The sequence below is a fragment of the Littorina saxatilis genome, linkage group LG11, assembly GCF_037325665.1.
Source record: "Littorina saxatilis isolate snail1 linkage group LG11, US_GU_Lsax_2.0, whole genome shotgun sequence".
Classification (NCBI taxonomy): domain Eukaryota; kingdom Metazoa; phylum Mollusca; class Gastropoda; order Littorinimorpha; family Littorinidae; genus Littorina; species Littorina saxatilis.
Genome location: NC_090255.1, coordinates 40,791,107 through 40,814,333, shown reverse-complemented (window position 1 = coordinate 40,814,333; position 23,227 = coordinate 40,791,107). Strand labels below are relative to the sequence as shown.

General features: G+C 41.6%; 2 protein-coding genes and 1 long non-coding RNA gene across 7 annotated transcripts in view; 2 read left to right on the top strand and 1 right to left on the bottom strand.

Annotated features, from left to right (window-relative positions):
• Positions 1 to 4,470, top strand: part of LOC138980467 (arf-GAP with SH3 domain, ANK repeat and PH domain-containing protein 1-like) — a 75,562-nt gene extending 71,092 nt beyond the window's left edge. For 3 of the 4 annotated variants that reach the window (XM_070353342.1, XM_070353339.1, XM_070353341.1), the window contains 3 exons: positions 887 to 960; positions 1,319 to 1,447; positions 2,519 to 4,470. In XM_070353342.1, the coding sequence (XP_070209443.1) occupies positions 887 to 960; positions 1,319 to 1,447; positions 2,519 to 2,593 (278 nt within the window). In that variant the 3' untranslated portion in view covers positions 2,594 to 4,470. The remainder of the gene's footprint in view (positions 1 to 886; positions 961 to 1,318; positions 1,448 to 2,518) is intronic. The other variant, XM_070353340.1, reaches the window with a different exon arrangement.
• A 4,516-nt stretch (positions 4,471 to 8,986) lies between these two features.
• LOC138980478 (uncharacterized) lies at positions 8,987 to 13,754 on the top strand. The gene is made up of 2 exons (XR_011460343.1): positions 8,987 to 11,791; positions 12,008 to 13,754. It is a non-coding gene; the product is annotated as an uncharacterized lncRNA (long non-coding RNA).
• Positions 13,755 to 20,516: 6,762 nt separating this feature from the next.
• The window catches only part of LOC138980475 (neuronal acetylcholine receptor subunit alpha-6-like), a 113,921-nt gene continuing 111,210 nt past the window's right edge, over positions 20,517 to 23,227 (bottom strand). For both annotated transcript variants that reach the window (XM_070353355.1, XM_070353356.1), the window contains exon 5: positions 20,517 to 21,788. In XM_070353355.1, the coding sequence (XP_070209456.1) occupies positions 21,329 to 21,788 (460 nt within the window). In that variant the 3' untranslated portion in view covers positions 20,517 to 21,328. The remainder of the gene's footprint in view (positions 21,789 to 23,227) is intronic.

Sequence of the window (23,227 nt, the reverse complement as noted above, 5' to 3'; positions counted from 1 at the left end):
TCCGCGTGAAGTGGAAAATCTTCCTCATTTTCCTTCAAATCTTCCTCATGGGTCAATGTCAGGGTAAACAGGTCTGCAGTGCGTTAGAGATTTATAGAGCAAATCGAGAAAATGAATTTTTAAACTCAGTGTACTGTTTTAATAAACGATGTAGTCAGTAACGCAAGAGGGAATTTTGTTGTTGACATTAGGCAGTATTGGCGTTAACCGGTTTTTAGAACTACCGGGTTTTTTTTCGCTGGTAGAATTTTAAAACCAGTACTCTGAGTTGGACTCTTACTGGTTCCAATGACCTGCCTACCGGTTTTTTTCTAGACTGTTTGCATCAGAAAAGTTTGCGTACCGGTTTGAACAAATACTAGCGCCATCACTGCATTAGGCACATTTCGCTGCGTGTGTTTGGATTAGTGGACCGGTCGAGTTAGATCTACTTTTTTGTATGCTTAGGTCTTCGCCATGCTGTTCACTTAGCTTGCAGAAAAAATTCTTACCTTATTTTAATTTCTTTGGGTAAATTCCAGTATACCTTTAAACGAAAACTTGCAGTATTTTCATTCATGTAGACTTCATTTCAATTGAGAAAGGACTGTGTGCTGTGTCCTCTGAGAGTGCGCTAACAGTTTTAGCGCATTGCCATTAGCCAATCAACTGTTTCACATCAAGTCATGTGACACCAGTACTTACTGACAACGTGTCTTCTTCTTCTTCTGCCTATTATTATTATCATTTTTATCTTAACCAGAAGTTTCCGGTATTATAAAAAAAAATCATCTACCGCTTATTCCATCGTTTGCACCTGATAGTTTCGGGTTGAAATTAGAGCTAGGTCGACTGTGAGTACTTGTGATTTTAAAGGCTGAAGCAAAGTGTGTGATGTATGTTTCAGAAGAAAGGCCTCGGTCAGACTCACAGCCGGAGATATCTCACAGCATGTTTCCTGTCCCGCCACCCAGACCTAAGGTGAGATGGATCTCTAATTCTCATGTGACACAGGGCCCTGAGGGCTGTAAGAAAACACACAACAACAAAGTTAATCCAGTATTGAACATGAATGCAGACAGACTAATAAAAAAATGATTGCACACAGGCACGCATGCATGCAGAACACACTCACACACACACGCACGCATGGATTCACTCATGCACACACACACATACACACACACGCACACAAACACACACACAGACAAAACACACACACACACACAACACACACACACACACACACAAACACACACAAACACACTGACACACACACACACACACAAACACAAACACACACACGCGCAATGTCATGACACATGCCTCTAATCACCAGGTGAAAAAGGTGCACGGCAAGCGACGGTGCAAGGCGCTGTACGACTGTGAGGCAGACAACGACGACGAACTGACCTTCAAGGAAGGGGAGATCATTCATATTCTGGAGGAGGTGGAGGAGGAGTGGTGGGTAAGTACAACACTCAAATGATTTGGATGAAGGTTCTTTTTTTTATTTTTTTTTAATTTTTTTTCATTCAGTGCCTTAATTTTTTTTTATATACACTTTGCCGAAGAATTTAATAATAAAAAGTTTAAAAAAATTGTATAAAAATCATAACGTACAAGGTAAACCAAAACTGAGGAAGTTGTCTCAAGGGGAGGTAATCACCTTGCCTGATTTCAAAGGGCAGTATACAGCGGTTACTTCCCTTGTCCAAACATTGATTTTTGTGTGTGTGTGCAATCAGAAAATCATAACATAATGTCTGACGGGCGCTGTGGCGTGGTGGTAAGACGTCGGCCTCTTAATCGGAAGGTCGAGGGTTCGAATCCCGGTCGCTGCCGCCTGGTGGGTTAAGTGTGGAGATTTTTCCGATCTCCCAGGTCAACTTATGTGCAGACCTGCTAGTGGCTTATCCCCCTTCGTGTGTACACGCAAGCACAAGACCAAGTGCGCACGGAAAAGATCCTGTAATCCATGTCAGAGTTCGGTGGGTTATAGAAACACGAAAATACCCAGCATGCTTCCTCCGAAAGCGGCGTATGGCTGCCTTAATGGCGGGGTAAAAACGGCCATACACGTAAAATTCCACTCGTGCAAAAACACGAGTGTACGTGGGAGTTTCAGTCCACGAACGCAGAAGAAGAAGAAGAATAACATAATGTAGAACAAATGAACAAAAACTAATAAAGTGGTCACTATGGGAGGTAATTACCTTGCTTGAATTCAAAGGGAAATATGCAGTGGTTGTTTTCCTTACCATAAAACGGTTTATTTTTTCACTATAGCAAAAAATCTTCTGGTAGTCAAGGGGTTAAAGAGTATTCTTCGTCAGTCATCTAGGAGAGCCAAGATGCTTCAAAAGAAAATGATACAATCAGCATGTTATAAGAATAATGTAATTAAAAGCACTTGAACAACAGGGACCAACAAAAAATCCGAGGTTTTCAAAAGGACACAGGACTATGACTGTAAGATTCTTTTTTCAGTGATTTTGGAGAGACTGTCAGCTCATACTTGCATCCTTTCTATCAACAGGAGGGAGAGATAGAAGGAAATCCCAAGCGCCGCGGACTCTTCCCAACCAGCTTTGTGGAGATGATCAACGAATGACCCAACGCCCTGGGTCCTAGTGTGGCGGTCTGACTTTTTTCTTTCAACGAGAAACAGAGCGGGAACAGCATGGAGAGTGACCAAGTTCTCAAGGATTGTTCCCCATGGGAAAGCAGAACAAAGGAGGCCGGGTTGTTCCCGGGTTGTTCCCACGGGAGAAAGAACGACCAAGCTTTCAGGGGAAAGTGGTATGACCAAACTACGGACCAGGGAGCTTTTATAATTATACCACTGTCAAAATGCTCAGCATGGGACTTTTGGAGTATACGTAAATCCATGGAAGGTTGCTGTGTGATTGTGGGTATGTGTGTTATGACTTTTTGACTTTTCAGCAATTATTTCTATTCAACAACTTCACTCTGGAAATTGTGTTTTAGGCCACACACAAAAAATAGTCTGTTTACGGTATCCTGACAGACGCTATTTTTTCGCGCGACCCTAGACTTTTTTTTTGCATTTTGGGGGGGGGGGGAGTCTGTTTTTTGGCAAAATAACTTTAAAATATGGTTTTTTGGAAAAGAAAAAAAAATAATCCCGACCTACCGACCCTATTTTTTTTGCCTATGACATAGGCTATGTTACCGTAAACAGACTATTTTTTAAAATTTTTTTGGCCTTAGGCCTTTTTTTGTTCAAGTGCTTATATGACTTGTTTCTTTCAAGTTTAAGGTCTGTATTTCAAGTTCAGGTCTTCATGTCAAGGTTAAGGTCATCATGTCAGTCGTATTGAGAATGGGTTTGTTATGGTCATCATGTCAGTCGTATTGAGAATGGGTTTGTTATGGTCAAGAATGTGCATCATCAGAGACCAGATTTCTGAACAACCACAGAACTTCTGTTGGAGGTTGAAGTTTCAGTGCAAAATAAATTAGGGATGGTGTTTGTCCCAAATGAAATCTCCACCACCAGTCTGCCATGTAGTGATGTCTCTTGAAAATGGAAGTATATAAGTTTCACGGAATGACTTGGATGAACATGGAAAATAATCAGGTTTACAGCAAAATAATGACTTTTGATCATGATTTTGACTCAGTTTCAACACACTACAATGGTTCCCGTGCAGCAGCTTCTTTGAATTTGGGACACTTTTCTTGAATGTTCCTGGAGTTTCTGTTTTGGATCCTGTCTGGAAGCTTATTTTGAAATGAAATTTCCCCTTAGTTTGAAATATCTAGACCATTTGGATTATGCGATGTAGCTTGTTTTGACCAATTAATGCTTCAGTGATATATTGCTCGCTGCCATTAAAGGATGGACCAAGAAGATGCATTGTATTCAGTGCACACTTCTGTTTACGTGAAAGAGGAATTAAGATTTCTTGTGTAAACTGCCGTTGACACATTATAGATATTAGTGTGCTTGGATTGGAGATCGTTAACTAAATTACTAAGTCATCACAAATTCCCAACCTTGGGCAATTAAAGATTCTGTATTCTGTATTCTAAAGTTTTGTGTTATTGTAAAAATAGCACATGAGCTGCAAAATCTGGTATGAATTTTACTGTCCTTTTAAACTCCTACGTAGTTTCACCAACAGAACAGCCTTCAAGTGATTAAAGCTATAGTTACACAAGCTAGGAATCGTGAACTGCATGTTTGGATGTAGATAATGCTGCAAATGTTGTACGTAATGAAGTACAGAGATGTGAGCTTGGCTAGTCGATGTCTTCAAAAGTTGCAGTCACCAGGATCATATACTGACTCATTTTGTCAAGACTGGACTGAAATGTTTGGGTAATTTAATTCTTGGTAGCTAGATTTTGGACACACAGTCGTCATGGTCACTCTCCCATCATGATACTGATCTTATTAACATGTTGGCAAAGCAGTAAATTCTGTGAAATTGTACTAAATTGTATGCTTTGATGATGTAGCAAGCTACTGCTCTGTGTAGTTTTGATTGTGTTAAAAATTGCTCTGTTTGACAAATCTCCTAGTACAGAAATCCAAGCTTCCATGTACGACATTGATATTCATGACTTTCTTAGTATTTAATCTTTATTTTATTGTTGATAAAGAAAATGGTATATGTGCACATGTCAACTCTATCTTCCAGAATCCAAAAGCAGATATATAGATCTTCTTTGAAGAAGCTACAAAAGTACATAGACACTTCTTCTTCTTCTGCGTTCCCAGTATATAATAAACAACATGAAGGATTTGTCTTTATTAATGAACAATTATAGCTTTCCTGTTTTGTGGATTTATCTGGAATGTTGCAGTTTACAAATGTCTGTTGTTCAAGGTGTTCTCATTACCGGCATGTGCAAATAGTACTGAATCTTTCAGTCACAGAATGGACACCCAAAACATGAAGAACTAAGTTTGTTGATGTGTTTAAGTGTATACTATTGATATGATCTTTAAAATGTCAGGGAAAAGCACACACAAAGGAATAAGAATTTAAGCAACGTGCAATAGCAGCTATCTGAAATTAGGAGTCGGACAAAGAATCAAACAAAACCCCAAATGAACAAACAAAATTAAAGTGCCTAAGGCTTATCGAAATGAAGAAAGAACAGAAGCACTCAAACAACGACGCAATGAACGCCTGCTTATAATTTTGTTTCAAATTTTGTGTGGAGTAGTGTCTCGTATACACTAAGTTTTCTAAGAACACACAAAGTGTAACGTAAAATTGGGGTTCCTAAGTCTGATGTTTGACAATGATAGGATGAACATGTACATGCATTACCCTGTGTCAAATACTGTCAGCATGTAATAATGGTATTGGTCCTGTACAAATTACACTGTTTGCGGTGTTGACTTCACACAAAGTATTGAATGTTAAAAACGTGTTGCTACGTGGAGAAGTGATTCTGCAGAATGAGAATTGGTACTAAAGCTTGCAATGAGTTTTGCTTTCGGTGAGAAAAAAAAGACTGCAGTCTCTAACAAAGGATACATTAGATTGACAAAGGACTTCGCGTGGTGGGTGGAGTATAGCTGCCGCAAGGATCTAAGTACAGCAGACTTCCACTAACTCGCGGTCTTTGGGGTCCAAAGATTTTTGATCGCGATATATCCGATTCGCGATGCAGTTTGGGGTCCAATTAAAGGGAAGAAACCGCGTTCTCTTCCGAGTCAGAGAAAAACGCGGTTATTTCCCTTGTTGGTCACAAAAAGCCTGTGAGCGTCACGTTGGCGTGTGTGCGTTTGCCGTGTGAGTGCATGTGTGTGTGTGCGTGTATGTGCATGCGTGTGTGTGTGTGCGCGTGCGCATGCACGCCTGGCATGTGGTTGTGCTACAATGTTCATGTGTATGTGTTTCTGCGTTTCTCGCAAGTGTGACGCTTCTGTTGGCAACTAAGTTCTCAAAAGATTAACTGCGATGACACGTTTTCTTTTATCAGCAGATGACGATTTCTTTTCTTTTTTCTCTGACTCATATGTCGTCACAAACTTACTAGTTAATCAGACACAGACGTACACTGTACGCGTATAGCGACTCACTGCTGCACACACACACACTAACTGACAATGAACAGAACGCTGAAGCACTTCATGGCGCCTGTAGAAAATCCGGGGCGTCCAGCTGAAATCGCGATTAGCGGGACTCGAGTGTTAAATTGCATGCCTGACTAGATTGCAGAAGACTGAAGCGCAGTTTAAGCACTTGATTGGCGCCTGTGGCCACCCGGACCGTCTAGCAGAGATCGCAATTAGCTGGACTCGAGTGTTCAACTGCACGCCTGACTGGCCATACTGACTGGTCAGACACTTAACCTCTATAGGCACGTGGCCAATTTGACGATACCGATCGTGGCATGAAAGTTCTTGACTGAGTGGGGCACGTGCGCGTGAAAGGTTTGTTTTTCTTTTGTTCGCAGGTCTCGATCAACCCGTAATGTACACAACCTGAAAACACACACACACGTAGAACACTATTTGGAGAGACTGAGGGAGAGAAAGAGAGAGAGACTGATAAGATGAAATGACAATTTACTGCATGATGAAAGGCCATCGGACCCAGAGAGAGATAGCGTGGTTATGATAGAACTTTTTTTTTCATGATCTGTACTATTTTTTTACCTTTACGTGACTATTTTTATTTTATTTTTTAAAGGTCGGTCCTGTTTTTTTAGGGGTCCAAGAGGTCTCCGCGATATAGCCGAATTCGCGATTTAGTGGAAGTCTGCTGTATTGTCGATTCGCTTTTTTCTGTCCCTTAATTATGTACTGGCTTCTTCTATTCCTAAATTATTCCTAACTTGCAATAAAATGATATTATGTATGAGGTAAAATGCCAAAAAGGAGACAATCAAACTAGAAAAACGCCAAAAATGATATTTAAAATTTGAATTTATGTTTCTCTTCTCCACTCCTACTCTAACTAGCTTTTTGCTTCCCCCCCTCTTCCCCCCCCCCCCCCCCCCCCCTCTCCCCCCACGCCATCAACAGCCAAACACAGCTCTGTCCTTCCTGCCTTCCTTCCCTACTAGCCCATGAAAACAAAAACACGGAAAGTTTCGATCGGCCATTGCAAGCTTTTGTGTGAATTTTTCTTCTGATGTTAAAAAATCCACAAGTGTTGACTAGTCAAGATGGCACTATAAAATTATGTACAGCTGCAGGATGTGAAATTGTTTGATCACATATTGAATTTGGAGGCGGCGCTTTAAATGCTCATTGGTTTTGCGTAGACCGTGTTGTTGTTTTCTTTCTAGAATGTGAGGAGATTAAAGTGTTTTAGTGTCTGTATGGGGTGTGGATGATTGTATTTCTGCAGAGTTAAGGTTCTATGATCCCAAGAAAATGTGTTTTACTGTGTGCATGCATGTTCATTGGTAGACTGGATGATTTGTATTGGTGAGGAGCATTAAGCCCCTGGAGCAAATTTTTGATTAGTGCTTTTGTGAACAAGAAACAATTGACAAGTGGCTCTATCCCATCTCCCCTCTTTCCCCGTCGCGATATAACCTTGAATGGTTGAAAACGACGTTAAACACCAAATAAAGAAAGAAAGGAGCATTAAGGTTCTTGCAATAAAGTGAATTTTTTCATGAATGAACACTGTAGAGTTATATACTGTGATACTTACAGTATATACCATTGTTTCTTTGTTTGTATTACTTTTGGTGAGAGGGGGTGGGGGGAGCTACTGAAGCTGGTCTTTTATTTGTTAGTGTTTTCAAATAAATGTAAATATTTTTAACGTTATTTGTCATTGACCATTACAGTCTAGAGACATAGTGCTTGCTGCCGTGCGAGCCGGGAAAATGTTCCCTCTTTATCTCTGTTGCGCTGGCAGCAAAACCCCTCCGCACGGAGGTGTTTCCGGACACAACGGTGATTAAGGTGACGGTGATTCCAAATTGTCGCTGCCCTACACGCCACCAGGCGTGAAAGGCAGTAAGTAAGTAAGTAAGTGATTCCAAATTGCTTCTGCTACTAAGTGATATTTACTAAAAATGCCCTACATTGGGTTCAAGGCACGGTTCGTAATAGTGAAACGTTTGTTCTTTTCTAAATTTCTTATGTTGGATAAAACATTTTAGCAAATTAAACGTGAAGAGCAGCCTATCTGTACAGTCCTGTAGTGTAAATAGTCCAGCATGTTTTGCAGCACACACACGATTCTGTGTATATCTGTTTAGATGAATGTACAGTGATGTTATTGTTTCTGATTGTCTGCTTTATGTTCTTCTCTCTAATTACCTTTTGCAGCAGTTACTAATTTGTCTTGAATGTGAACTTGTTTGGTTTTGCATAGTGATGGGTTATGTTTTGCTACAGGAACAATGAGTATAGTCTCTGTATCAATGGTGTCTGTTATTTGGGTTTGGTTTTGTTTTTTGCTGCACTGTTGTCTTATTTTGTTGAAAACATTCGCTTGGAAAACAGTATTGTGATCAGGGGCAGATGATACACACGTTTTGCTCAAGGTTATTATTGTGTACTTTTGTTTCATTGCCTTTGTTTTATTTGGGGGGGGGGGGGGGTGGTAAAAACAAATTACATTACTCATGTCTTGGAAAAGACACAATAAATGAAAAAATATACATCCACTTGTATGCTCTTATTCCTGTGTCAGCCAGGACTGGTCTGGGACTGAGTATGCCGATGTACGCAGGAAGGGTGGTGGCTTTAAGAAACACGGACCTAAATAGTAGCCCTTAATTTTGTTTAAAATGTCTTAATTTCTTCTGACCTAAATAGTACCACATGCGTTTAAAATGTCTTTCATTTGTAAATAATCATGTAAGAGCATTTATTGTTTTAGAGAAGTGCAGCAATCTTGGGGTTCCTTAAAAATACGATCAACTTGCAATTGAAGTTTGCCCATGTGTTCATTTTGGTTTGATTATAACTTGCAGGATCACAAGCAGCAAATGCACAATTTATTTGAATTCAGTCACCAGTCACAAAGGATATGGGGGGGGGGGGGGGGGGGGGGGGGGGGGGGGGGGGGGGGGCAGAAATATGGAAAGAGCTAGGTTCAGCATCGATTATGTTATTAGTTTAAGGTGTTTGATTCTGTTGCTTAAAATATGAGGTTAGTACAGCAACAGATGTACAAATACTTTTACTTTTTTACACCCCCGGTATAGGGGTGTGTATAGGTTTCACTCGATGTGTTTGTGGCGGTGTTTGTGTTCGCAAGTAGATCTCAAGAATGAACGGACCGATCGTCACCAAACTTGGTGAACAGGTTCTATACATTCCTGAGACGGTCCTTACAAAAATTGGGACCAGTCAAACACACGGTTAGGGAGTTATTGGTGGATTAAAATTATACAACGACTTATAGACGGACACCCCCGTTGGTCAAAGGGAAATAACCATTCTCACTGCCACCAACTGAGAAGGTTATTTCCCTTCCCTTTGACGGGGGTGTTTTTCCTATCAGAGGAATTTCTTGTTTCTGAGAGAAATTAGGATGATCAGTCTGAGTTTGTGTGGTGGGCTGTGCTGTTGATTGATGTGGATCATGGCTGTTTAATTTCCCGTGTGGAATTTTGTTTCTTTGTGTAGAAATTTGTATACATGATTGTAAAGAAAAACTATTAGGGCTTGTGTTACTGTGGCGTTGGTGCTATGAATGTGATTATATTTGTGATTAATGTGCAATGGACAGCGCTAGCGTAATGGTTCATTGCGGTCGTTGTTTCTTTGCTTTTATTAGCTTCTCTGGCTACTTTGTCTGTATGATTTGTCAGTGTATTATCCTCCTCAGTTTTGCCTTGTTAATTGCGCAAATTCATTTGACTGCAGTGTTGAATTATAAAAAAAGTGTATCTTTGTTTTCTATCTTGAAGACAAATAATACTTGTTAGTAGAAATGATAGTTGTTGGGACAAATAATGCTTGTTAAGAATCTTGTGTTTTGTATGCTGTCCTCATTGGTTCAGTGTAATGACTTCAGGCAAAATGTATTGTTTCAGTATTTGCCTATTTGCATGTATAATGTTTGTTTTACTTTCATCACGAACAACCTGTAATATTGTATGATCAAGAGTTTGTGCGAAATAAGAGGAATCTCACATAGACGTACGTAATCTGACATTTAACATGAATTTTGCTAAAAGACCTATATTTCATTTTTGCAGTTGTTGACACTTCATTCATTTTCCGTTGTCAGTTAATTACATTTATATTTGGCTGACTATTTCATGTTTTAGCTTGTTCGACTTTGAGTTCTGCATTGTCTTTCAAGCTTAAGAAAGGGATAACTATTTGTGTTGTATTTTTATTTTCATTTTGAAACACTCTGAGACCCCCCGCGGGTTAGGGGGAAGAATTTACCTGATGCTCCCCAGCATGTCGTAAGAGGTGACTAACGGATTCTGTTTCTCTTTTTACCCTTGTTAAGTGTTTCTTGTATAGAATATAGTCAATTTTTGTAAAGATTTTAGTCAAGCAGTATGTAAAAAATGTTAAGTCCTTTGTACTGGAAACTTGCATTCTCCCAGTAAGGTAATACATTGTACTACGTTGCAAGCCCCTGGAGCAAATTTTTGATTAGTGCTTTTGTGAACAAGAAACAATTGACAAGTGGCTCTATCCCATCTCCCCCCTTTCCCCGTCGCGATATAACCTTCGTGGTTGAAAACGACGTTAAACACCAAATAAAGAAAGAAAGAACACTCTGAGCATTGCTTTGCTATTGTTGATTATTTCCTCCCCGTGATGAATTTTAAAACAAAATTTTTTGAAAAGTGTAAAAAGTTGATTTTCAAAATTTTTCAGAGGAGATTTCATATAACATCAGCATATATTTTGTACAGAGAAACTGTCAAAAATGCTCACAGAACAACAAATTCTTTATCCTTGGACGTTAGAATCTGTGTATCTTTAGAAAAAAAGCTTAAGTAATACAACATTCCATGATAGGAGAACAGAATAACATCAAGAAAGTGTTGATTGGTTGCATGATACTGTGGACATGTTCTGTGTTAGTAGTCCTTTGTCCAAATGAGTACATAGAAACTCAACTGCTTTTGGATCTTTAAATTCATCTATAAACAAAGTAAAGTTGATATTTTCATGTTAGAAGCTAATTTGTTTGTGCTAATGGTAAAACTGTGTCATTTTTACCCTAGTTCTTGCGGCAGGCAATGTCCCATTGTGGTGTTTTTTTAGCTCTAATTTTGAATGTTTTGTTCATGACCCAATGCAAAAACAATCCATAGAAATGTATTTCGAAAGGCATTTACACATTGATATGCTTTCGTCTGAAACTTGGAGGCGATGATCGTGGATTGACGCCTGACGGAGCAGAAGACAGAAGGTTTTCATTATTTAAATCAAGGTCCACTAGTCATTCATGATACTCGTCAATATTGAAAGGAAATGATGAGCTGATGTGGGGTGCACTGTCCGTCTTTTGTTTGTTGTATGGTTACATTTTGTCAGCACGGATTCTTCAGATCACAAACCTGTACTGTATTATTGTATCTAATTAATTTCAACAAGTATTTGTTTTCCTCCTTAGATCAATATTGTAGTGGTGACAATTATTTCACTTCTGGCTGGCAAAACCACAAAAGAGCAGCTTAGTAATTAGCAATTGTTGCTCTTAAGTTATAGACAGCATTCAGAAACAAACTGTAGCTGTGTACAAAGCTTTTATTAATTAGCATAATCTTGCTTGCTTACTTTGACAGATCGAGCTACGTGGACTGAAATGTAGAAGGATTACAATTTGTCTACAGTATTACCATGGCAATAGAATAAACCAATAAGAGGAGTGACCGTGTTTTCTTTGTACTGTAAAGTGTAAGTAGGTACATATGCACCAGGTTTATATTTAGTTGCCCTTGAGTTTATATTTAGTTGCCCTTGAGTTTATATTTAGTTGCCCTTGAGTTTATATTTAGTTGCCCTTGAGTTTATATTTAGTTGCCCTTGAGTTTATATTTAGTTGCCCTTGAGTTTATATTTAGTTGCCCTTGAGTTTATATTCGTTGAAAGGTTTTCTTTGTCCTGTAAAGTGTATGTATATATGCACCAGGTTTATATTTAGTTGCCCTTGAGTTTGTATTCGTTGAAAGGTTTGCTAACTTGAACATTTTTAGGATTTTTTCTGGGGGGAGGGAGGGGGGCAGTTCCTTGAGAATCGTAACATCAAGCTAGTGCTCTTCTTCCTATAAACAACAGTTCAGCTCACTATTTTAGATCTGGCCAGGCATTTACATGGGATTAAACCGTTTTTACACGCACCAAAACATCATTATGTCTTCCTTTGAAGAGTGAGACATTTAAAAAAGAAAAAATTTAAGTCGGATTCATAACAAAAAAAATCTGATTGCACAGAAAGCAGCCAGGGTGTTGTTGATTTTGGTAATGTGACCAAGTGGAGTTATGGCCTTACCTCTTGTAAAAGCTTGGCCACATCTGGACTGCACCTTGAATAACTGTAGTATTGGGACCAGCTATAAATTGCCCACAGGCTGATTGTTATTTTAGTTCCAAGCTCTGCAATGTGCTTCATGGCTTTGTTTTGTTTCAGTTCATTTTCTTGACAGTGAGATATATGATTTTCCTCTTTTCGTTTGTATGAAGAAACCCTGCGATGAATTGTTAGTCTTGCATGCAGGGTGTCATTTTATTTATATTCTTTTTCTTTATCCTAACAAATGCAGGGAGCATCTTGTTACTCCCCCGTATCGTTACTCCCCCGGCTCGTTACTAACCCTAACCCTAACCCTAAGGGGGAGTAACGAGCCGGGGGAGTAACGAGCTGATCCGTATGTGTCACCTGTTGTTTTCAGGCATGTGGGAGTCTAGCCTGTCTGCTTTCTCCTCTAACTCGCTGTGTTGCCAAAAGACGTGCGCATGTTTCATATGCACACACACAGATACTTACACCCTCACACACACACACACACACACACACACACACACACACACTAACACACACACACACACACACACACACACACACACACACACACACACACACACACACACACACACACAGAGTTTTCAACAAAGAAAGAGAAACTTGATGCTAGTGGAATTGTGTTTGACAATACATCTGAGTGCATAAACTGCAGTCTTTTCTTCTTTTTTTCAAGATGGAAGGTGGACCTAGAAAATGAAATAGAAAAGCAGTAATGCTATTAGGAGAGTGGAAGTGATCACTTATAGTTACAGCATACCCTTTTAGTTTTAATCAAACTGAAAATGACACCTAACCTCGATGACGATTTGTAAACATTTTTTTCTTGAACACTGTACCTATGGTACGGTAACTATGTTAATTATCTTCAGGACAAAATTGTCATACACTTGAATTTTTTGTAAAGAAGGACAATGGTATTTAGTAATTCTGAGTGTAATGGTGTCTGAATTGTATGTTTTATAGATGATGTGTTTGTTGCCTATACTGATGAGGAAAAGTACGACTTCTAGATGCATGTTCCACTGATGTGCATGCATGCATTATATGTATGTTTCGCGAAAAACTTTGTCAAGAATTAAGTGTTTTTTTTAATATAAAGTAGGAATTCCAACAACAGTACGACTGTGCGTGTAAAATGTACATGGGAATGCTTTGATAAGAGTAAGGGTTTTACGGAAAAGTAGAAATTCCAAGCACCTTTCATTACGTGGTGCGTGTATCCTGTACATGTTTGTATAGTGCAACCATTCCTTTGTACAGCCTTTTGTCTTCACCATACTGTACATCACTTCATAAATAAATACTGCCACTTCAGTCTGGGTGTTGTCATGCTGGAGAGAGAGACAGAGAGACAGAGAGAGAGAGAGAGACACAGAGAGACACAGAGAGAGACACAGAGAGAGAGACAGAGAAAGAAACTGAGACAGAGAGAGAGAGAAAGAAACTGAGAGAGACAGAGAGAGAAAGAGACAGAGAGAGAGAAAGAGACAGAGAGAGAGAAAGAGACAGAGAGAGAGAAAGAGACAGAGACAGAGAAAGAAACTCAGAGAGAGAGAGAGATCGATAGAGAGAGAGAGACTGAGAGATAGAGAGAGTGTGACTTCAGAAGAAGAGACACACAGAATTATTTTCACATCTACACATGAATCGTACACAACTCATTTGTGCAGCTGTACTTCATGCAGCGTCTTGAGCATCCAGAAAGGGAAGCAGTATCGGGAATTTGGTGCCAGAAAGCAAACTTTAACGCCTGTTCATGTTACACTTTAACTCACGAACCTGTCAATCTTCCTGTAAAATTGACAAACGTGTGGCCTCGTAGGGTATAAATATGCACAGGGCCGGACTAGGCTAAGAGGAGGGGGGGGGGGGTTGCCAGTGGGGGTCAGGGAGCGAAGCCCCCTGAAGCTGATGGGTAGGTCATATTCTGAGATAGCAAAATGGTCGCTCCTTGCATGAAACGGCATAAAATAAACAATAATAAAAAATGTTTTAAATAAGTGAGGTACATGTTTAGGCTAGGGGGGGGGGGTTGCGCAACCCCCATAACCCCCCCCCCCCCCCCCCGGTAGTCCGGCCCTGACGCAGGTATCTGGATGCAAATTCTAAATTCAGTGTTTAGCTTTATTTAATAGCCAAAGACTCTCTCTCTCTCTCTCTCTCTCTCTCTCTCTCTCTCTCTCTCTCTCTCTCTCTCTCTCTCTCTCTCTCTCTCTCTCTCTCTCTCATCACGGACCTACCTTGAATAATTTGCAAAAATCGACCCACAGTAATGTTAACATAATGTAACCCACACACCGCCACCGTCTCGATTCCCAGTCTATGTCAAAACTTATCTAACATGTACAGAACACATTCAACTGATTTAAACTTCTATGTTTTTCTTCTTGGTTTAATCGCTTCGTTGACCTAGATGTATGAACTGTGTGTGTTGATACTGTCCACGTCTTGACGCCATGCACGTGACAACTTGTATTTTCACGCAACTAGGCACGCACACAATTAATCACACATCCACCGATATGTGCGTGGGTGTGTATGTGTGTGTGTTTGTGTGTGTGTGTGTGTTCAGAAGATGACAGCTAATCGGACGTCTTTTCCTGCGTTCGACAGTCGTCGCTTCTCCGTTGGTGTGTCAGGCTTCTTTAAAGTAATTGACTGAATGGGTACAACCAAGCTTCAGCGTTCTTGTTTTTAATTTTCCGTGTGTGGGATTATAGGAAAAATTCGCGGAACGTGGCCAATGTATATTGAAGAAAGATTGCATGCTGATGAAAATCTTTAACACTTTCTACCCCACCTATGTTGACCAAGTTATTTTTAGCCGAGACCAGCTGTGCTGCAGCAGGTCACTCAGAATTGTAGTAACCTGTGTAGGAACTGTGTATCAACACGCTGGGATGCAGGCGTTAGATCGACGTTACAGGAAGCGACTGAAGCTAACAGTCTAAGCAGATATATCCGTACCTGGTCAGATAGAGCCATATGAATGGGTACGAAAATATCCGTACCTGGGAGACAATGAGTTAAGGGCCTACAGCCTGTACATTGACGTGAAGTCATCTTCACAGACTGGGAGGCCCAGTTGCGTCATTGAGGGATCCTTCCACAAAAGACTTTTACTCTTCGCATGTTGTCAAGTTTGAAGGGGCTTGCTCGAGAGCGAGAGAAGGACTGCAAAACCCCAGTCCAGATCTTCGAGAAGCTACAGGAACTTGTACCTGATGTATATGCAAACTGTTGATACTGTAAATTTGAATAATTGAGCGATCAAACTCCTATTTTAAGGAATTCCTGGTGTGCGGTGACATACTAACAACCCTCAAATCGAACTGAAAATATACTCATAGAGAATAGTACATGGCTTGCTGTATCGTACCAGATTTACACGAGTTGTTTTTTTAAATATTGAACTGCGAGATCGAACGCGGCAGCGACAATTTAGCTAGAGTGTGTCAAACGTGACAACCTTCGAAAATGGAATTCACATCAATGTGAATCAGTGTCAATAACGCGTGTGCCCTCCGTTGTGTGCCAGGCATTCAACACATCGTTGGCGCATGGAGTGGATCAGGTTGCATATGAATGCTCTGGGAACTCCATTCCACTCCTGCTGGAGCCATTTCAGCAGTTGACCCAGATTGGCAGGAGGAGGGTGATGTTGCTGTACCCGACGACAAAGCTCGTCCCACATGTGGTCTATGGGGTTCAGGTCCGGGCTGTTGGCTGGCCACAGCATCCTGTTGACCCTGGCCTGCTGGATGAAGGTGTTTACAGCTGCAGAGCGATGGGGAGGTGCGTTGTCATCCTGAAGAATCGCACGAGGGCCGATCGCTTGGAGGGCTGGAACGACCAGGCCGGGGTTGCAGGATCTCATTCTGGTAGCGAACACCGGTCAAGTTGCCCACTACATTGTACAGAGGTGTCCTTAGACGTGTGCTGATCCCTCCCCAGACCACCACAGAGCCTCCGCAGCTGTCGATTAAATTTAGTCTTGTTTTATTTAGTATATATTATTGTCGTTATGTTGTGTGTCTTGACTCTTGTTATCAGTCCTCATTAAATGATCCTTAGATCGAGGTTCGCTTTCTCCATGACTAAAGATTCAGTCATTATCTCTGTGTGCGCGCGTGTGTGTTTGTGTAAGTTGAGCGTGTGTGTGTGTATGTGTGAGAGCGTGTGTGTGTGTTTGTGTATGTGTGTGCGTGCGTGTGTGTGTTTGTGTGTGTGTGAGTAAACCCAGTGTGACGCCATGCGACGTCTTAGATGAACACTTCAAATCGTCCTTGCTTTGGGGTTGTTCGGTTTTAATGTCCGATTCAATTTGACCGAGGCACACACGCCCACATACACGCACGCACGCACACACACATAGACCACACACACACACATACATACACCACACACGCACACGCACATACATACGCACACACACACACACGCACACACACACACACACATACAACACAACATAAACAGACCCACACATACAATACACACACAAACAACACCAGCTTGTTCAAACTCATTCTTTTCTTTCAGCTCTCTGCGCCCCAATGGCAGAAACAAGTGTAGTAACAAACACAGGACTCGGAGGATAAGACAATAATTGTAAACACCGACGAACATAAACAAACTAAACAAACTATGCTGCTTTGGTGGCACAATTCTAACAAAAATCACAGACTCTAAATCGATCGCTAATATTACTTTAGTGCAAGTTTATCACCGACAACAAAACAAGACAGAGCATCAACAACAACAACAGAGAAATGAATGATACACGTTGCATTAACCGAGGGAGCAACCATTGAAATAAACTCTACGATGTAAAACAACGACAATTAGACTGCATTGCGACAAGGCTCTATGATGGGTATAATCTATAGTTACTGTAAACTAAAATGAAACATGCTCACGTGTTTGTCGATCTGTCTCTGTGTGGTGGTATTTGGAAGGAAAACGTAATATTGATGTATTTATGTGTTTGTCTGTTTCTTTGTATTGGTATTAGCTACTACTACACATACTGAGGACTAACAATGAAACATGCTTCTTCACTGAAAGATAGTCCTCTGATGAAATGGTTCGTCGCTGAAAGATAGTCCTCTGATGAAATGGTGCGTCGCTGAAAGATAGTCCTCTGATGAAATGGTTCGTCGCTGAAAGATAGTCCTCTGATGAAATGGTTCGTCGCTGAAAGATAGTCCTCTGATGAAATGGTTCGTCGCTGAAAGATAGTCCTCTGATGAAATGGTTCGTCGCTGAAAGATAGTCCTCTGATGAAATGGTTCGTCGCTGAAAGATAGTCCTCTGATGAAATGGTTCGTCGCTGAAAGATAGTCCTCTGATGAAATGGTTTGTCGCTGAAAGATAGTCTTCTGATGAAACAAGGTTCCACACTCTATGATGACACGTGATGATGCTATGTAAAGATAAACTGTTCAACGTCTGATGAAACTTGGTTATGTAATAGTCTGCACGTAGTTATGTAATAGTCTGCACGTAGTTATGTAATAGTCTGCACGTAGTTATGTTATAGACTGCATGTAGTTATGTTATAGAATAAACCCCACATAGCTAAACGATAACCTGCATGTGGTTACGGGATAGGCTGCACGTAGTTATGAAATAGAATGAACGTAGCTTACGACAACATGCACGTAGTAATGTGATAGACTGCACGTAGTTATACAATTGATTGAACGTAGTTATGACGTCATGTGATTACGTAGTGGACTGCACGCGGGCCTACATAAAACGTAGTTGTGCGGGGTCTGCTGGCTAGCTAAAACAAAATGTGGTTACATAATAAACGTTCAGGTGAAGGATCAAAAATGTACAACAATGAACTATTAAAGGCACAATCCTTATTTTGAAAAGCGTTTGGCTCACCCTCGCAGACCTGGCGAGGCGTTTACATGGGATAAGACACCAAGGTCAACAGCATGACGCCCTCAGTGCAGAGTGGCATGGGATAAGACACCAAGGTCAACAGCATGACGCCCTCAGTGCAGAGTGGCATGGGATAAGACACCAAGGTCAACAGCATGACGCCCTCAGTGCAGAGTGGCATTTTACATGGGATAAGACACCAAGGTCAACAGCATGACGCCCTCAGTGCAGAGTGGCATTTTACATGGGATAAGACACCAAGGTCAACAGCATGACGCCCTCAGTGCAGAGTGGCATGGGATAAGACACCAAGGTCAACAGCATGACGCCCTCAGTGCAGAGTGGCATTTTACATGGGATAAGACACCAAGGTCAACAGCATGACGCCCTCAGTGCAGAGTGGCATTTGGTTTTTTTAACTGAATTTATTGTAATGAGCGCTTCTGGGGTGATAACGCTAGACAACTCCTGTAATCTTGCCGCGAGGTGGCGCCAGTTACCAGCCGAAAGAAAGAAGGGGCATAACCTCACCAGAACCGACCATTGTCTGTTTACCGTATAAAATGCACGACTTACACACGAACAGTTACCAAACCGATATGCTATTTGGGACCAATTCAAGGTTTGTTTCCTTTCTCGTGTGATCTTGCCGCAAGGTGGCGCCAGTTACCAGCCGAAAGAAAGAGGGGGCATAACCTCACCAGAACCACCCATTGAATGACTGCTAACGACCCATTTGGGTGTCACCCTGTTTCGCTTCGTGCTCCTCACCCCGGATCTTCCCACAGAGAAGTCTGTTGACCCTAGCTGAGGTGTGAAAAATGACTCGGGGCGAAGCTGATGAATATTCATATAGGAAGGGACGTAATACGAAATTGAGCCAAAATACCTCACATTCCTGTTACCTTTCCCTGATCTGGTACCTTTTTTTCCCCTTTTTTTATTTAAATTTTTTTTTAATTCAGAATTCTTCGCATGAAACAACTTTAAAGGCACAGTAAGCCTCCCGTAAACCATCACAGAGCTCCCCGAGCGTCTACATACAGTACAAGCATACTTCCATTTAAACGCTCACCGAACGGGAACATCCTGGCTGCTTTCTGTCGAGCGTGAGAAATTTTCAAAGAATTTATTTTCGTGGACTTGGCCCTTTACAACAATGGCGCCTCGTTTTGGTGCTGGACGGCTGTTAGGAATATCCCGGAAATCACGCCCGGACAGTAAGCCTCCCGTAAACCATCACAGATACTGTCAGGCTTTTACACACAGTACAAACACCCTTCCATTTGAACGCTCACCAAACGGGAACATCCAAGGTGCCCTACGTAAAAGTTGTGACAGTTTGAAAAAAGAAAAGCCCGGAAGCAGGGCCACGCAAGGGTCGTAGCAGACGACGGTTTATGCGGCATATCGCCGTTCCTCATAACAGTCAAAAGCCATTGCTAGAGTTCTTGTGAACCACAGCCGTTTGTTTCGTGCATAAAAACGTGCTATTGTAGATAAGCTCACATCGAGTCGCATTCAAATGGCTAACTGACGACTACATTGTGAAAAGGGGAAACTGGATCACACGGGTTCACGATGGCTCAGGGGTAAGATAAACCACGCAAAAATAAATTCTTTGAAAATTGTTCGCTCTTTACGGAGGGCACCTAGGATGTTCTCAATCGGTGAGTGTTTAAATGAAAGGGTGTTTGTACTGTGTGTAAAAGCCTGACCGTATCTGTGATGGTTTACGGGAGGCTTACTGTGCCTTTAAGTTTCCCAAGTCCCACTGGATGGTTTTTACACAAGTTATCTCCCTTGTGGGACTTGACAGGACCAGCCAAGCGTGTCGTGGCTCTGATGCTAAGAGTAGATTCCCGTGATGTAGACAAGAAAGAGGACACCAATATAGGCACATGGCACAATCAGTGAGGCACATGGCACAATCAGTGAGGCACATGGCACAATCAGTGAGGCACATGGCACAATCAGTGAGGCACATGGCACAATCAGTGAGGCACATGGCACAATCAGTGAGGCACATGGCACAATCAGTGAGGCACATGGCACAATCAGTGAGGCACATGACACAATCAGTGAGGCACATGGCACAATCAGTGAGGCACATGGCACAATCAGTGAGGCACATGGCACAATCAGTGAGGCACATGGAACAATCAGTGAGGCACATGGCACAATCAGTGAGGCACATGGCACAATCAGTGAGGCACATGGCACAATCAGTGAGGCACATGGCACAATCAGTGAGGCACATGGCACAATCAGTGAGGCACATGGCACAATCAGTGAGGCACATGGCACAATCAGTAAGGCACAATTTGTTTTAACAAGTTTGACTTTAAAACATATCCACAATGAAAAGCTTGAACAAGTCCTAACGACTGCCTGTATGTGTTTGTAAAAGGTCAGGCATACAAAAGTTAACTGATCAATACAAACAATTAGTTAACTGATCAATACAAACAATTAGCTTTTCCATGGCCAGTAAATGTCATGTGCACATCTGTTAAAAATTAAAAAAACAAAAACACTCAAAAAACAAAGCAAGAAACCAAGCGTACAAAACTGCCTAATGTAATGAATAGTTTGTCCTCGTCAAGTGAACTTCACGCGCAGAATAAGTACACATTCTCAAGGCAAACTCGGAATAACATGCTAAGACCTGTTCACAGAAAGAAGACATTGTAATAAGGCACCATAGGCATCCGTTTTGATTGACAGAGTACTGTGGTAGAGGAAACTCGAAAGGCAGAATTCAAAACTGAACGATATAAACGTTTTTAAAAACATGCTCAGCGTATCAATTAAGGCCCTCAATTCCAGACAGAACGATGTATACGTTTGTAAAAGGATAAAGGATACAGACAAAAAGATACAACCCCACCAATCCAAACCCCACCCAGCCCCAGATAGGAGAAGAAAAAAAAACCTGGAAAAAAAGACAACAGCAGATTTGTTTCCCTTCTACACGATACAGATCCTAACAATCAATGCTTCCACACAAACACACGCGACAGCAAACATGCGATCAAAACGACGCCCAGATGCCGAACACCAGAGAAGACGAGAACAGGATTGCTCGCACTATGGAAGTCGTAACTAACATCCCCGGAGCAGTTTTTGCCGCCGAAGCCGGCACGTTGTGGATCAAGCTCAACCAATTCCAAGACGAAACGGACCGCCTCATCGTCCTCGTTATCCATCTCGGCAGCCAAGATGTCCCAGCGATGATTCGTGAAGTCAGGAGTGACGGTGAACCTCGTCAAGTTGTCGAACAACTCCGTGCGCTGCGGTGACGTAAATCCCAGGGTGATGTCACAGATCTGTGACGCGTTTCTGGGAGAGGTATGACACATGGTGGTGACGATCTCACGCCGGTTCATCGTGATCATTCCTTCAGAATTGATGGTGACTTTGGGCTCGTACAGTGGGCTGGGGGGATTGGCCCTGGAGAAACAACGCAGAAAATAACAGTTCAGTCAATCAAAGAATGCATCACAAGATTTACGAGAGGCGAGGCTTGCAAGACCCGTGTATGAATTTCAAGAGGGGAAGCCTTCAAGGCTCATGTTTGGAAACGCCAGTCCATCAATCAATATCATCCCTCAGGCAATTAATGACAAATGATACCTATTAAATACACCTAGACGTCTCTTGTCGAGCCTCTCTTTGAAAGAAAAATCTCTGACGTCAAAAGCAAAACAAAGTTGGAGGAAACGTCATATTGTAAAAAATCGCGTCACGTTAACATTCTATAACTTCTTCTGTACGTCTCCTCGGAACTGACAATGAATTTGGAGAACAAATTTTGTCTTGGCGACTATAAGTCATATCAGCAGTAGAAAATTACTCATTAGATCGCCGCCAGGTTGTGCATGTATCGGTGTCGCATGTCATTAAACAAGTTGAACTATGGGGACACAGTGTGCAGACGCTCAATGAATCATAATTCTATCAGTAGACTCGGCGTAGTTCTAACAGTAGACTCGGGTGTAGTTCTATCAGTAGACTCGGTGTAATTCTATCAGTAGACTCGGTCTAGTTCTATCAGTAGACTCGCGTAGTTCTATCAGTCGACTCGGTGTAGTTCTATCAGTAGACTCGGTGTAGTTCTATCAGTAGACTCGGTGTAGTTCTATCAGTAGACTCGGCGTAGTTCTATCAGTAGACTCGGCGTAGTTCTATCAGTAGACTCGGTGTAGTTCTATCAGTAGACTCGGCGTAGTTCTATCAGTGGACTCGGCGTAGTTCTATCAGTAGACTCGGCGTAGTTCTATCAGTAGACTCGGTGTAGTTCTATCAGTAGACTTGGTGTAGTTCTATCAGTGGACTCGGCGTAGTTCTATCAGTAGACTCGGCGTAGTTCTATCAGTAGACTCGGTGTAGTTCTATCAGTAGACTTGGTGTAGTTCTATCAGTGGACTCGGCGTAGTTCTATCAGTAGACTTGGTGTAGTTCTATCAGTAGACTCGGCGTAGTTCTATCAGTGGACTCGGCGTAGTTCTATCAGTAGACTCGCCGTGGTTCTATCAGTAGACTCGGCGTAGTTCTATCAGTAGACTCGGTGTAGTTCTATCAGTAGACTCGGTGTAGTTCTATCAGTGGACTCGGCGTGGTTCTATCAGTAGACTCGGCGTAGTTCTATCAGTAGACTCGGCGTATCCACCTATTACCTTTGTGGTCGGGATGAACTGTACTCAGCCCCTACATGTCATAAGGGTTGACGTCATATCTAAATCATACGTCATTACGTGTATGGAATTGTGGTTGCGCGCCCATGATGACGATTGTCATTGGTTTGCTAAGTAGAATGGATACTGACGATTGTCATGATAATGGTTATGATAATGCAACTAGATAGAGGTTTCGGGTGGGACTTTAGGGTG